At 35.7% G+C, this 16000-nt stretch overlaps 3 protein-coding genes and 1 pseudogene across 3 annotated transcripts in view; all 4 read right to left on the reverse strand.

Moving 5' to 3' along the window:
- LOC110012425 (glutathione S-transferase U17-like) overlaps positions 1-537 on the reverse strand; it is an 854-nt gene extending 317 nt beyond the window's left edge. Inside the window, exons 1-2 of the mRNA XM_020696031.1 lie at positions 144-537; positions 1-56 (exon numbers count right to left, since the gene is read on the reverse strand). Of these exons, the coding sequence (XP_020551690.1) occupies positions 1-56; positions 144-470 (383 nt within the window). The 5' untranslated portion in view covers positions 471-537. The remainder of the gene's footprint in view (positions 57-143) is intronic.
- LOC105168563 (glutathione S-transferase U17-like) lies at positions 8131-9220 on the reverse strand. The gene is made up of 2 exons (XM_011088699.2): positions 8842-9220; positions 8131-8756 (listed from the first exon to the last, which is right to left on the reverse strand). Exons 1-2 carry the CDS (start codon positions 9157-9159, stop codon positions 8388-8390), a joined length of 687 nt encoding a protein of 228 aa, XP_011087001.1. The 5' UTR covers positions 9160-9220; the 3' UTR covers positions 8131-8387.
- LOC105168166 (glutathione S-transferase U17-like) lies at positions 9894-11322 on the reverse strand. The gene is made up of 2 exons (XM_011088121.2): positions 10777-11322; positions 9894-10463 (listed from the first exon to the last, which is right to left on the reverse strand). The coding sequence occupies exons 1-2, from the start codon at positions 11092-11094 to the stop codon at positions 10098-10100; spliced, it is 684 nt and encodes a 227-aa protein (XP_011086423.1). The 5' UTR covers positions 11095-11322; the 3' UTR covers positions 9894-10097.
- Positions 11986-16000, reverse strand: part of LOC105168167 — a 5803-nt pseudogene continuing 1788 nt past the window's right edge.

The raw sequence follows: 16000 nt of genomic DNA on the forward strand, positions 1-16000 counted from the left end.
TTTCTCTTCTCCTCGTCCCCTGATGCCGTTTCCAGCTGCTTCATCGTTGGAAACCACTGATCAAACCATATCAAGAACGTCAGAATACGAAACAGTTAAGTGGACATGCTCCAATCATTAAAGAGGGAATGACAGTTTGATACCTTTTGATCGATGTATCCAGCCCAAAAACGTGCTATGGCACGTTCGTAAGGATCAGATGGGAGAATGGACGGACCCTTACCAGTCCAGGCCTCGTCAATGTACTCAACGATGACCAAAGACTCACAGACCGTCTTCTCATCGTGGATCAAAACCGGGACCTTTTGGTACACCGGATTGGCTTTAAGAAGACGTTCACTTTTTTTGGCGTAGAAAGCTTCTTCCACAAATTCATACTCGACAGACTTCAGCTTAAGAGCCAGTTCAACCCTGTTTGAGTATGGGCTTGACCATGCCCCCAGCAGCTGAACACTAGCACTTGTTGCCATAGCTAAATTCTGTCAAGAACCAAGAATTTGAGCCTGAAGACCACAACTCTGAACTCAGAACCTGAACTAGCTCTTGGTTATATACTGGCAAGTTGCTTCCCTTGGATCAAGAAGTCAAATTTTCACCATAAATTAATTATACTATTATAATGCAATTTTTGAGTTAGGTAGATGTAATGATAGAGACCCCCCACCCCCTATGATAAATAAGGTTAATTACTCTTAAACCCTTTCTAAAAACACGAAATTATACTTTCCTCTCAAAAATTTTGAAATTACACTTATACCATAAAAAATTCACTGTTTACAACCTAATCCCTCTATATTGGGATTTGGATGAAAAATGCTGAGGTTAGAAAAACAATTGCATAAATTTTTAATTTTACCCCCCATTTAATATTTTCATATTAACTTCACTCCATATATATATATATATTACATTTGTTCCTTTATAAGTATAAAAAAATACACAAGAATGTTAATAAGGGGCAAAATAAAAAATTTATATAATTTTTTTTGTTCTATCAGCATTTTTCGTCGAATCCCCAACGAGATAAGGTTAGGTGTAAACCAAGAATTTCAGAGGGGGTGTAACTGTAATTTCAAAAATTATTTGGAGAAAGCATAATTTAACATTTTAGAGGGGGTGTAAATGTAATTAACCCTAATAATACTTGAAGCTGATTTTCATGACACAATTATTAGCAGAAAATTCATTGGGAGCCTGATTATGTAGATATAATAAGTTTAGTCAAATATTTGAAGCATAAATAACGGATAGTGTTATTTGACCGGCGTTGTTTTTTTATGACATGTTATGTAGTACTTTTGATTCTCATACCAAATATTGATATTTAATGATTTTTGGTTTGAATGGTCTTTCCTCCTAACAATTCTATGATCATATGTATTAACATTGGTTTTGTGTCTGAAAATTTTCATGCTTTCTTGTCAGGAGGCATCGTGTGGTGAAGGCTGCATGCAGCAAATGGCAAGAAAAAATTATGGGAACTGAAAAACAAATAGGATCCCAAGAATATTGGATATGAAAATCTTGGCAGATTGTTTACAGATGTTGTATGTTTTTGTTAGAATTTTTTCAAATGTTTTTGTTTTGAAAAAAGGGTTTTCGATCGGATCGAAAAATATGTGAATGTTTGGTCTAATCGTGTTCAAATTTTATTAATGATGATCAGAAAAGTAGAAAAAAAGCTTGGCAATTTGGACCTGTTTGTTTTAATTTTTGAGGAACGTCCAAAGACAGCTGCGTGTTTGACAAGCTGTCTAAAATTTTCCATATGGCAGAAGAAGACTTTATATATATATATATATATATATATACATTTTGATAAACCTAAACTCTAAATCCTAAACACAGACGACTGAGGTAAAATCAAATTTATTTAATTATACAAAAATACGACATAAACAAGAAACCCTTTTTTTGGGGCAAAGGGCTTGAAAAATTGGACAAAATTTTTTTTTTAGCCTTATAAAATAAGGGTAGAGCTTGTTTGATACCACAAACTATGACATGTGTCGCTTTTAGTCCTATAAAACTTCTAATCATACATTTTTAGTTCCAAAAAGTCATATGCGTTTTGGTTTTGGGACTAAACATGCGTTGTTATTTTGGGACTAAAAAGTTCGAAAGTTATATTTTTTAGGACTAAAAAGACGTGATTTTAAATTTTATGAGATTAAAAGCGTCACTTACAATAGTTGTGATACCAAAATAAATTTTATCTTTATTTTATAAGACTAAAAATATATTTTACCCTGAAAAATTGCTGTATTATAATAGTTTTTGGTAAGAAATATCTCGAGTCAGCTGATAAGCATTAGGGGCAATCATCACTCCATGATCACTAGGACTTTTAATACTGATCAAAAGCATCTCATGTTCCAGCACTCTCAATTTGTATTTTCTTATGTCATTAGGAAAACAACAATTTGATATTTATATGCATCCTTAACACAATTATCTCCGTGTAACTTCTCAGCCCATCTTACCACGCGCGGAACCTTAGTTTCGTCGAGCACTTTTGCCTGAATCAGTGTGAGGAATGACTACTAGAAACCTATTTTTCTTGTCCCATATTGACACAGCCCTTTCTTATTTGGTTATATGGAATTCTTTCCCAATTTAAGATTTGAGAAGTGTAGGTTGGCGAGTTTTGCAAGAAAAGCCACATGTGCGGTTGGGTGAGGAAGTTTTTGGAAAGAAAATACTTTTAAATTCTACACTTTCGAACTCTTTATTTTTGAATTTGGAAATGAGCTTGATCGAGTCCTATACAATTAAGAAAAAACTTTTTTGACTAAGCCTTTTTATATCTATTCGATTGATAAAATCTAAGCCTTGATCAAGCCTTTCTAGGCTGATCTAGTGAGAAACGAATTATGTAGTATCACAACAAACTGAGACCTCTCATTATGAATAGGCCTCGATTTGCTTCATTTCATACACATCAAAATTTCAAGTTTTCTCTACTCTTTTCTACTTTTCTTCTTTTTCATCTCTAAGTGATCTAGTCTATTGTTCCAACTCTCTATCACGAGTGCATGTGGTAGAGAGTAACTGCATTAACTTTGGGGAGTGAATGGTTCTAATGATTGCACTATGGTCCTTCTGAAATTTCGATTTCAAGGGCAGTGGTTCTTCTAAAACATAGCTTTACATACTTTATTGTCTAGCACTATGAAAGTGAAAACATACACTACTCAAATTCTGTAATGGTTTCCCTACCTCGAAAGTCCTTCCTGATTTGTCGAAGTTAGAGCCACTAGATGGAAGCAACTTTAAGCGTTGGTCATAGAAGCTACTCATATTCTTCGAAAGATTGGAGGTAGACTATGTACTATTCACAAATCCACCAGAAAGTTTGGCAGAGACATCTGTCGTCCTTATAGCTACGGTGACCACTTCTCTGACCGAAAGTTCCAAGAAAGCTGATGAACCCACGGTAAAATATGATAAGGACAACAAAACGATATAAGAGCATCTGCTGAATCACATGACCAACACCCTGTCAAACTTATTTGAAGTGCAAAGGCTATTTGAAGCACATTGGAAACAAGGTAAAGAGAAGATAATGCAGGAAGGAAAAAATATGTGGTTGGAAAATTGGCTCCGATTTCAGATGATTGACGGCAAGTCAATAATGGACCAAGTCCGTGAGTATGAAAACTTGGTGGCTGAAGTTCTCAGTAGGGACATGAAAATGTTCGAGGTTCTACAGGCAAATGTCCTCCTTTAAAAACTTCCACCTACTTGGAGTGTCTAACAAAACCACTTGAAGCACAAGAAGAGGGACCTAACTCTTAGGAGCTGCTTAGTCATATGCGAAAAAATGAGACAAATCGTATGAAAGATAAGAAAAACTCTACCTCTTCCCTTTCTATTAAAGCCAACTAGTTGAGCCTTCTACATCCATTAAGGACAAATTTCAACACAAGGGCAAGAAATTTCAAAAAGTCGGACAACAAAAGTCCTTTAAAGGAAATGATGGAAAGATCCAAAAGAGAAAACAATTGTGCTACTGCTGTGGAGAGCTAGACCACAATATCAATACTTCCAAAGGAAAGACCAACATAAAACGAACCAAAAGCCGGCGTCTCTTACCACCACACAAATCAATTTAGCCTAAAACGAAGAGATCATTGTTGCAGTAGTCGTGGAGGCAAACCTGGTGGAGAACAAAACGGACTAGATATAAGACACTGGCACCTCGAAGCATTTCTGCTCAAACAAATGACCGTTCTAAGAATTCCATGAGGCATATGACGATGAATGCGTCTTCATGGACAACTCCTCTATCACTGGAGTTTTTGTTAAATGAAAGATTTTTGTTAAATTTACTTCTGGCGAAGCTCAAGGTTTGCATGATGTATTCTATGTCCCCTCTTTTCGTAGGGATTTGATTTATGGTAGTCTTCTTAATAAAGTTAGATTAAAAATAATATTAGAAGCCGATAAACCAGAAATAGGGATTTCGTAGGGAAAAGATACCTATCATATGAACTATGTCCTAAACACCGTTTCTAGTATTTCTAATTAAAGTTCTTCAAGTTCTGCTTATATAGTCGAATTCGTTAACATTTATCATGGTAGCCTAGGACATATTAACTTTACTTCAATTAAAAGACCGGAAAGTATGAACCTTATAAACTCTGATGCAAGCGAATATTCTAAATGTCTAGTTTGTGTAGAAGCAAAATATATCAAAAAACTCTTTAAACCTGTTACACTTCGGAGCACTAAATTACTTGAACTAATTCATTTGGATCTTGCTGATTTTAAAAAATATTTTAAGCAAATGTAGTAAAAGATATTATATTTCTTTTATTGATGATTATTCTAGATACACTAAAATCGATCTACTAAGAACAAAAGATGAAACAGTTGAAATATTTTACAAATACAAATTTGAAGTTGAAAACCAACTAGATAAGAAAGTTAAAAAACTTATATTTGATATAGGTGGTGAATATGACCTAACTTTCTTGAAAAAAATTGGATACCAATGTCCATGAAACCAATGTATTCTATACACCTCAACAAAATGACATAGCTCAACGAAAAAATAGAACTCTAAAAGAAATGATTAATCTATGCTGCTAACTTTTGGCATGCCTGATAATATGTCGAGGGAAGCAGTTTTATCTGCATGCTATGTTCTTAATAGAGTCCCACGTAAAAAATCGGAAAAACACATTATGAAATGTGGAAAGGCTTTGCATATAACCATACCTATCCCAAAATGTGTGGGTGCTTGGCTAAATCTGCACATCCAGAATTTTGAAAAATAAATATAGGGCCTAAGGCTTTTGATTGTGTATTTATTAGTTATGCTCAAAACAATGTTGCATATAGATTCATGAGCTTGAATAATAACTCACTTCGTGAATTTAGAGATGTTTAATTCTTTCAATTAGTTTTATCTCTGATTAAGGGCTCTTAATACTAAAGTCGCTTATGCAAGCAAGAACTTAGAACCTTTGACAACTTCCTCTGTTTTAAGTATGGATGAAATTAGAAGTTGTAAGAAATAGAAAACTAAACGTAGTTTTGGACCAGATTTTCGAACTGATTTTCTAGCTTAAGACCTAGATAAATTAAATGAACACTTTGTTTCAATATTTGATGGGAAAAATTGCAATTGCATACCATAACTTTATCTCATTTGCAATTTTGATTATATCATTTTAACACTCAATAAATTTAGTCCAACAAATCTAAAAAAGTTGCAATTTTGATCCCATTACCATTTTTCATGAAATACATAAAGGAGGGTGCTTCGTTAACTAACTAATCTTTGATCGAGACTGAGAGGAAGAAAGCTAGGTGATTGATGGAAGAATAAATTAACTTAGGAAAGGAAATCTTGATATTCTAAAAAATTGGTATATTATATAATTGATATTAGATGGTACTTTTCATTACGACGTAATTGAGGATGATATAGTAAGTAGTTTGATTTTTTCTAATGTATAAAACCTAGAAATCGGTCCAAGTTCAAAGGGATTATATATGAAACTTAGATAGCTGTCCAGGTTCAAATGTATTGGTTACTAACAGAACGACTCAAATGAAGAAAACTAAAAAAGGAGTCTAGATTCAAGGAGGGAAATGTTGACATTCCAGGAAAGGAAGGTATTGAAAAAGGAAAGATTGAATTATCAAATTAGGGTAGATGTTGTATTAGTATAAATACCAAATTCATCACTAAGATAAAGGGGGAAAAGAAAGGAGGAGAAAAAGAAAGAGAAGAAAAATAAAAAGAGAGGCTGCTATTTATGTTCTATGGTAATTATGCAAAATATCACCCCTACCATTTTTTACACTATAAGTGACTTTGGGGGAAAGTTTGGAGGGAAAAAGAATTCCCAATGCAAAGGAGGAAAATTGCCTTCTTATTCACCTACTTCATTCTCAATTAGATAGCACAAATGCAGAAAAAAAACACAAAATGTTTTTCAAGAAAACTAAACATGAAAAGATCAAGACTCAAGCAACAAAAAATAATGATGAAGAAGTATAAGAGGAGAATAAAGGCGGGAAGATGCAAAAGAAACAAACGACCCTTCTTTATTTGTTGGTGGTTTCTTGGTTAATGATTTTATTTACGTAGTTGGGAAGCAATGGAGCTTGAGTATGGATGAGAATGTGCTTACTTGCAAATAGTCGAAAACGTTTGATCCTTATGAGCTATTGCTAGGTAGAAATTTTAGTCCATATGGTAGTAAACAGTTACTATTGCAATGGGACTACAGTCGAAGCATGATGCTTGAACTGCCGTATTCTTTTTTATGCATCAACTATGTGTACTGTGAATATCTTGCAATTTTACTACTCAGAATCTTATTGCTGGCAAGAACTAGGTTGGAATTGTGTCCTTTTGTCATAAAAAATTTGCAAGATTCGGACTCTGATATGTAGTTAGTGGAGCTAAACACCATCACCAACGTTCTTGTGATCGTCCCAGCAGGGGGCTGCCTGAGAAACAAACATTATGTTTGGTTTTGTTTTTAACTTGTTTTTGGGTATTTTGTGGAGATAGAGAGAGAAAAACAAAGATAAATAAAAATAAGTTAGAGACAGTGTGTATGTTTGGATTTGTTTTTGGAGATAATATAAAATAAGTATGTTATGTTTGATGTTGGGTAGTAGGGAGACAAAAAATATTGTTCATTGTCAAATCATGTCTCTTTTATATATATTTATATATATATGTATAAAAATATATATAATTTATTTAGTTGTGAGTGGATTAAAATAAATATTATTTCCTAATTATATATGTATGGAAATGAAAAAAAATAATTTATGTAAATACACTTTTAAAAATAATTAAATGCACTCTAATAATAGATTAACAATATTTTTTGTTAGTTGTTCTATTCGAGGTGATAAATTTAAATACATTATTCAAATAATGTAATATATGAATTAACCGCGTAAAATAATTATATTATTTTATATTTTTTAAAATTTTTAATTATTCCAATGATGTAGAAAATATTACGTATAAAATATTAAGTGATTAAAATAAAATATATTTTTATTTAAAAATCAAATACTTAGAAACAAGACAAAATACTTAGAAACAAGACAAAAACATGACAAAACAAGCAATGGCAAACATTGCTTCTGTTTTGGGCCATCTCTGAGATGGCCCTAAACCGAAAACAAACATAAGGAAAAGGTGTTCCGATGTCATGTCCGTAACCAGACAAATGCATGTAACAGTTGATTGGCGGCTTTCGTCTTGGAAATATCAAGAACAAGAAATTACAGCGCCGCTCTTTCTCCTTCAATAGTATCGGCTGGTATCCAATACTATTGGCTAGATATGTATCCAGATCGGTTCTTACCAATTTGAGAAATCTAACATTACCTATTACTCACCGAGTTTTTATGTCTTTGAACTGCTATCTTTTGATGAAACCAACTACTCAAACTACTTAGTTGTAGCCATAAACGCGTAGCACATTCATTAGTCGAACGAGCTATCATTCTCAGAATCACCTCAGCAGATTGGAAACTCTCATCACTTGCACAATAATATCTATCTCCCCTTCCGCCTGATTTACCAAAGAGATTTTCTCCTTGTTGAGCACAGGGGTAACACTGATAACTGCATGAATCATTTCATCAAAAACTGCTTCTGTTATTTTATTTCATGTAAATTGTGAATAATTTCTAGTGCAAGATACAGCAAAACTAGGAAGCTAACATTGTCCAGCCCAGGATGCTCCTTATTTGAATCAAAAAACACAAGAAAGGAAAACCAAGCAAAGAATGAAAGAAATGCGATAATCGTTCCCAAACAACAGTGGTCCAAGTCTATTTTTAGATCCAAACAACGAAAACAAGTAATCTGGCCTTGGATCATCTACTAGTAACCGGCAGTTTTACTCGGATGCAGCTTCGGACATAGCTTGGAACTTCTTGTAAAGTTCTATAAGTATATGAGGGTCTGGCATCAGATCCTTAACAGAACTATCGGAATAAAGCTTCCCAACCCATCCGACCAGATGAGGAGTCTTCGTTTCATCAAGAAACTTAGCTCCAAGCAATATGTCAGATGCTCTCATCCATCCCACACAACCTGCTAGAGCTATATCAAGGTAGCCAACGTTATCTCCACCAAAGAACGCTTTTCCTTTACTACAATCGACAAAAGCTCCCTCCAACAAGAGCAATCCTCCAGATATTTTCTCCACAACTGCTTTTCTTTCCTCCCCTTGCGCGTCCCTCAGCAGCTGGAACAATGGAAACCACTGAAACCATTTCACGTATGTTAGCACAATAAACAACAGAAGTTCATTTGTAAAAAACAAAAGAAGAATGAGAAGGAAAATGTACCTTGTCATCTATGTAAGCTGCCCAAAAACGAGCAATGGCACGGTCATAGGGATCAGAAGGGAGGATTGAGGGGCCATCAGTCCAGACTTCATCGATATACTGAACAATGATAAGGGACTCACAGATCCTCTTGTCGCCATGAAACAGAACTGGTATTTTCTTGTGAACAGGATTGCTTTTGATGAGAAGCTCGGTTTTCTCATGTGGATTTGTCTCAATAAGTTCATAATCAACAGATTTTACCTTAAGAGCCATCCGAACCCGGTTAACAAATGGGCTTGGCCATGCTCCTAAAACCTTTACATTGCTCGTTGCCATAGCTGATGCTCAATGGATATTGTATATCTTCAAATGTGATGAGTAAGACTTCAGAACTAAGCTCGATCTTGTGAACTATATAAACATTGGAAAGGTTAGTTCACTTTGGATGTATCGACATTTTATATCTTTTACTAACACATCTGAGACTATAATGGGCAGTGAAGGAGTTACCTAGACGTCAAAATCAAAGCTTTCTATTCATAAAACTAACAGAAAAGGTCATTTTTCAACTAATACACCATTGACATCATTGGTTTTAACAAGCATTATCTACAGCAGAAGAGCCGGCATGGACACAAAGTAGCCAACTTCTACTAATACATTTGATTCCTCCAGCTTGTGTCTTGCACTGAGTTAACTGAAAACAAAAACTAATCTCTTATGCAAATGCAACAAAGTGTTGAGCACAAAGTTAACTTGCATTACGGGACAAATTTTTTCTGCTTCTCACAACCTAAGATTGTGACATGTTACTAAGTTTATCTGTCAGCTGCTTTATTGATACCATTGCACTGGACGACAAATGTAATCCTTAATCTTCACTGAAGTATGCAAACTGGAGTTTAAATTTGCTATATATATAGGTTTCTGAGACAAAATAAATATTTTATCTTACCATGATCTGGTTGAAACTTTTACATCAAACTGAGAAGGTGTATTTTCCGGGTGAAAATATTCAAGAAATCAGAGTTGTGAAACTGTACAAGAATTGCATCCAATATGAGAACAAATTCACTTACTGCATAAGGGCTCCGTAAAATCAGTACAATATAGAAAGATAATGAATCTTTTATTTGATTTCTGCTAAATTGTACATTTCCCAAGTTCTTTGATCTTGTAATGTTTTGGACTTAAAGGCTCATAAGACAAAAGAAAATACAGAAACAGGAAACAGATAACTATGATCGACAACTGTAGGAAGTTTTCATTGAACACTAAGCAGCTTTAAGAAAAGCTTGGATCTTCCTATAAAGTTCCAGGAGCTTCTCAGTCTTTGGCAAAACATCCTTAACAGCATCGTCTGATGAGAACCTGTCGGCCCATTTCACCAGTTGAGGAATCTTGGTTCGATCCAGAAGTTCAATTTCAAGAACTATCTGCGTCACCCTCAGCCATCCCAAGCAGGATCCAAGAACAATGTCCAGGTAACCGATGCTTTCTCCTCCAAAGAAATCCTTTCCTTCACTACAACTCACAAAGGCCTCTTCTAGCAGCACCAGACCTTCAGACACTTTCTGTATAAGCTCTGTTCTTTCCTCCTCCCCTTCTGTCTCTATCAGGACTTTCACTAATGGAAACCACTGGAATCATTTTGAATACATTAAAATAAAGTTCTACTGAAGAGTATGTGGAAAAACAAGAGGGGAATAAACATAAGAATCACAAACTTTACGTGGTTCCGAGAATCCTTTTACATCCGTAGTTTCTCAAGTTCTTCTACTAAGATAGAGTTTCATGCAAATCAACTACTTATGCTAAGGCATCTGTACAACATTGTGAACTTACAATTTACCCCTAGCTCAATTTTCCAGCATATTAATGTGTCATGATATGTCCATTTTACATTGTTTTTCTTGATAGTTGAGGACCAAATTCGACGAAAAGAAAATGTACCTTGTCATCGATATAGGCTACCCAAAAACGGGCTAAGGCACGATCATATGGATCCGAAGGGAGGATGGAGGTACCAGTAGCCCAGGCATCGTCAATGTATTGCATAATGACGAGGGACTCACAGACCGGCTTGTCTCCGTGGATGAGAACTGGGATTTTCTTGTGCACAGGATTGTTTCTAAGAAGAATCTCGGGTTTTTCACGTGGATTCATCTCGATAAGCTCATACTCGACAGATTTTATCTTAAGAGCCATCAGGACCCGGTTAACAAATGTGCTCGGCCATGCTCCTAAAACCTTTACATCACCCGTTGCCATAGCCAGTGCTCAATGGATATCGTTTATCATCAAACGTTATGAGTATGGTTTCAGAACTAAGCTCATTCTTGTGACTATATAAACATAGGAAACGGTAGTTCACTTTGGATGTATCGAGGTTTCATATCTTTTAGTAATACAACTAAGACTATAACTGGCAAGGAAGGAGTTAACTAGGCATCAAGATTGAAGCTCTGTATTCATAAAAACCAACAATAAAAGATCATTTTTCAACTAATAACCATTTACAACATTGGTTCTAACAAGCACTATTAACAGCAGAGGAGTCGGAAGGGAAACAAAGTAGCCGAATTCTATTAAGACATTTGATACATCCAGCTTGTGTACTAAGTTAACTGGAAACAAAAACTAAGCTCTTACACAAACACAAGAAAAGTGTAAGGTATAAGTTAACTTGCCTTATTGGACTAATTTTTTCTGCTGCTCACAACCTAAGATAGTGACCTACTATTAAATTAGTCTGTCAGCCGCCTGATTGATACCATTGCACCAGACGACGAACGTAATGGTTAATCTTCACTAAAGCAAGTCGACTGGAGTTTAAATGTTGCTCTATATTATATAAGATAAATTTTGTATCTTCTCATAATGGGGTTGAAGTTTTACATCAAACTGAGAAGTAAGGTGTATTTACGGAGTTAAGTACTGATCTGTCACGATAGCATAGCGAACAATATCACTGCAGTTCCTACAGTTAGAACAGTAATATATTTAAGCAGCAAACGTGTCCATCTGTTTAATTATTTCATTTTTGAACAGTACAATAAATTGGTCAAAATATGCAAGAAATCAGAGTTGAGATACTTGTAAAGAATTACTTCCAAGATGAGAATAAATTCAGTTACTGTATAATGGCATCATAAAATCAGTACAACATAGAAACATAATAGAACTTTTATTGGATTTCTGCTAAACTGTTACATTCCCAATTCTTCAATCTTATAACGTTTTGGCCTAACAGGCTGACGAGAGAATTGAAGTTAAAGGACAATACTAACACAGAAAGACAGATAAACTATGAGCGACAATCATAGAAATTTTTCACTGAACACTAAGAAGCTTTAAGAAAAGCTTGAATCTTCCTATAAAGTTCCAGGAGCTTCTCAGTCTCTGGCAAAACATCCTTAACAGCATCTTCCGAGGAAAACCTGTCGGCCCATTTCGCCAGTTGAGGAGTCTTGGTTCGATTCAGAAGTGTGACTTCAACAATTATCTCTGTCACCCTTAGCCATCCCAAGCAGGATCCAAGAACAATGTCGAGGTAACCGACCCTATCTCCTCCGAAGAAATCTTTTCCTTTACTACAACTCACAAAGGCCTCTTCCAGCAACACCAGCCCTTCAGACAATTTCTGTACAAGCTGTGTTCTTTCCTCCTTTCCTTCTGCCTCTCTCAGCACTTTCACTATTGGATACCACTGGAATCATTTTGGGTCCGTCAAAATATAGTTCTAGGGAAGAGAAGAGTATGTTCGTGGGCAAAACAAGAAGCAAATGAACACAAGAATCACAAACTTTGTGTGCAGTCTACATAGAATGCTCTTACATCCACAGTTGCTCAAGTTCTTTACTACGATGGAAGTTCATGCAAATCAACTACTTATACTAACACATCCGAACAATATTGTAAAATTCCAGCATAGTACTCCAAGTGGAATGCAACTATGTGTCATGATATGTTCGTTTTACATTATTTCTCTTGGAAGTTGAGGAACCTACCTTGTCATCAATATAGGCCACCCAAAAACGGGCTAAGGCACGATCATATGGATCCAAAGGGAGGATGGAGGGACCAGTAGCCCAGGCGTCGTCAATGTATTCCACAATGACAAGGGACTCACAGACCGGCTTGTCAGCATGGACTAGAACTGGGATTTTCTTGTGAACAGGGTTATATTTGAGAAGCAGCTCACTTTTCTTGTAGGGAATATCTTCGATGAACTCATACTCAATAGACTTTACCTTTAGAGCAAGCTGAGCGCGGTTGACGTAGGGGCACGCCCATGTTCCTAAGAGCTTTAGATCACTTGTTGCCATAATCTATTCTCTAGGACTATTCCTAGGAATTTGATTGTGAATGCAAGGAAAAAGCAAGAAGCACTTCTAGTAATGTAAAATTTAGCATTGCCAGGAAATTATATAACATGGTTCAGACCAAGTGATTCTGGTACTCATCGTAGGAGGCTGTCTGTTAGTGCAATGGACAAAAGGGTAGGAAAAGAAATATACGCGGAAACAGAGGATTTCGTCATCATATATTTGCTATGTGACTGACCTGTGACAAATCATCTATATCTCTTGGGACACATGTTAGCCTTTATACAGTAAAGTAATATTTCTATATCGGATGATTGTGTTGGAAGGGAACCATATTCGTGTCACTAAATTATTACACAAAAACTGTTGTCAGCTGTTTCTGCGCTCTATCATGCTTGCATCATCATGTCTGTATTCATACATCATCTAACTCAACTGCTGCACAAATGAGGACTTCTAAGATACGTTCAAATCCTGCATTGTTTCTACTCAGGATCTTGTGTTCGGCAGAATATTTCTCAAAGGATGGCCTGTCTCCTTCTTGATACCATCATTCATCGAGGAAGTCATGGATTAGAAACAAATTAACTTATGATCAGACAGATTATACTAACATACTCTGAAAGAAACATGTTGATTAACTTAAAAATTAATTCTTGGGGAACAGGTGAGAGAAGCAACAGTTCTGTCTTCCCTCACTGGTGCAAACGGGGAAGGGCACCTTCCCATTACCGGCTTGGTGGAAAGATAAGGAATTCTGAAATCCAATTAAGAAACTGTGCGTGGTCATAAATCTTTTGGGACTTTGATCTATTCAATCACTGGAATTTCGGAAAAAATGCAAGTAACCCGTTTATAAAAAAATAATAACTAAATTGTTTCATTTTAAAAAGTATGGGGGATAAATTGCTATATTTTTCATAAAGGAGTAATGTGCTTATTTTCAATATCATAGGAACATAAATTGCTACTCACCCCTGGAATTTCTATAGTGGTAGGTAGGTATACGCACCTTTTTCAAAATACATTTGATTGAGGTGTTCACTACAAAAAAAAGAAAAAATTACTGTCACAGCAATGGATCTTTGCCACAAAAATTTGATTGCAAAATGGTACTATAGCTTTTTTAATTGTTCAATTTTGAGACACCAGTTGTCAGAGTTTGTCCGAATTTGCTGGGAAATAGCAAATGGAGCTCACGTGCAATTTTTAATTAGGGGTTGAAATATTATTAGCTAATTGAGGCTAACGTGGCAAATGCACGAGTTCTTTTTTCTTTTTCTTTTTTTTTTGTGTTCCTTAAAAAAACAAGGTGGCATGACTTGCTATATCACCAGGTGACATGAATTGAGGGGAAAATTTAGAGGTCCATTATGCTTTGTTGTGTGTAATATGATGGTGAAGCTAGGCATGTGTTTGAAGACATGTATATTGAGGGTAGTGTCTATAAATTCAATAAAAAAAAAATACTAAAATCTAATTATAAACACACCAATACAAGAAATGTATATTGCAAAGAATCAACAACATATTATTAATTTTTCGTCTTTCTTTTACCTTTTATCATTCATCTTTACTGTACTGCCAAGTTTCTTCTCATGGATCTTGCAGTACAAGTTGTTAGGTTTGCTAGGGTGAACCACAACTACAATCTTTCGAAATTTAAGTAAGCTTGCTTAAATTTATCAAGGACAGAGCTCCATGCATATTTTAGGAGCCCAATATTTATAGTAGTCAATAATGTCAGAGAGTGTAGAGTCCATAAATGATTTCAAGATCAACGTTCATAATAACGAATTATCGAATCATACGGGTTGGATCGAACTCAACCAGGATAAAGAAAAAAAATGCGAACCCTTGTTCTGTTTCATAATTTTCAGCATTTTTAGGAGTAATTAGGTGGTCGTGGGGATTCCTAGTGTTTAATCCCCATCACATATAATGTACAATATATTTCTTTTTGTAAACATATATTTGCTGTGCATTGTATATATATGTTGGAGTGTGATTGCTATGAATAAATTTATATTTTATAATACTTTACATGACATCCAGATTTTGAGTGGCTGTAGATGTAGGAGTATTCTATGAAGCACGTCCGAATTTTGTAAGCTGCCTCAACCTATTTCTTAACAAGTTTAAGCCTATGTGAAAGGGATAGGCTTAGTTTTGTGAACTTTGCGGTAGAGCCGAAGGGAACAGATATATTCCTCAGGTTGTCCGTCATGATATAGAACAGAAACCTAGTAGAATCCTCCCAGACCAACCACATACAGCTTGAAAGGAGCTATTCCTCGGGTTTTCACTCACGACTTCGTCCAACACTTGCCCACAGAAATATGTTGCTTCAAACTAATGAAATTGTTTAACAGATTCAGTGTTTCAAATGTTATTCTCCTCAGACAACACATGAGAATCTTGGAAAGCCTGCTAACTGATTTATTGGACTGTAGTCTGTAATGCAAAACAGTTTGATCCGGTAGAAAACAGAAGGAAAATCAACAGAGATAACAGATCACTGTCTTTTGATGGGCTTACTGGATCAATCAGCGGCTGTATTAGCAGCAGCAGCTCTTGCAGCTTGGACCTTCCCCATGAACTCCAGAAATTTCTGAGGCTCCGGGATGATGTCCTTAGCGACTTCATGCGAGCGAAACCTCTCAGCCCATCCTGCCAATCTAGGAGTCCTGCTTTCATCAAGCAGCTTCACACCACCCATTATCTCTGCTACCTTTACCCATCCCAAGTAGCATCCTAGTGCAATATCAAGGTAGCCCACGTCGTCTCCCCCGAAAAACGCTTTCCCTTTGCTACATTTGACAAAAGCCTCCTCCAACAAGGCGAAACAT

Source organism: Sesamum indicum, linkage group LG8 (assembly GCF_000512975.1).
Source record: "Sesamum indicum cultivar Zhongzhi No. 13 linkage group LG8, S_indicum_v1.0, whole genome shotgun sequence".
NCBI classification, from domain to species: Eukaryota; Viridiplantae; Streptophyta; class Magnoliopsida; order Lamiales; family Pedaliaceae; genus Sesamum; species Sesamum indicum.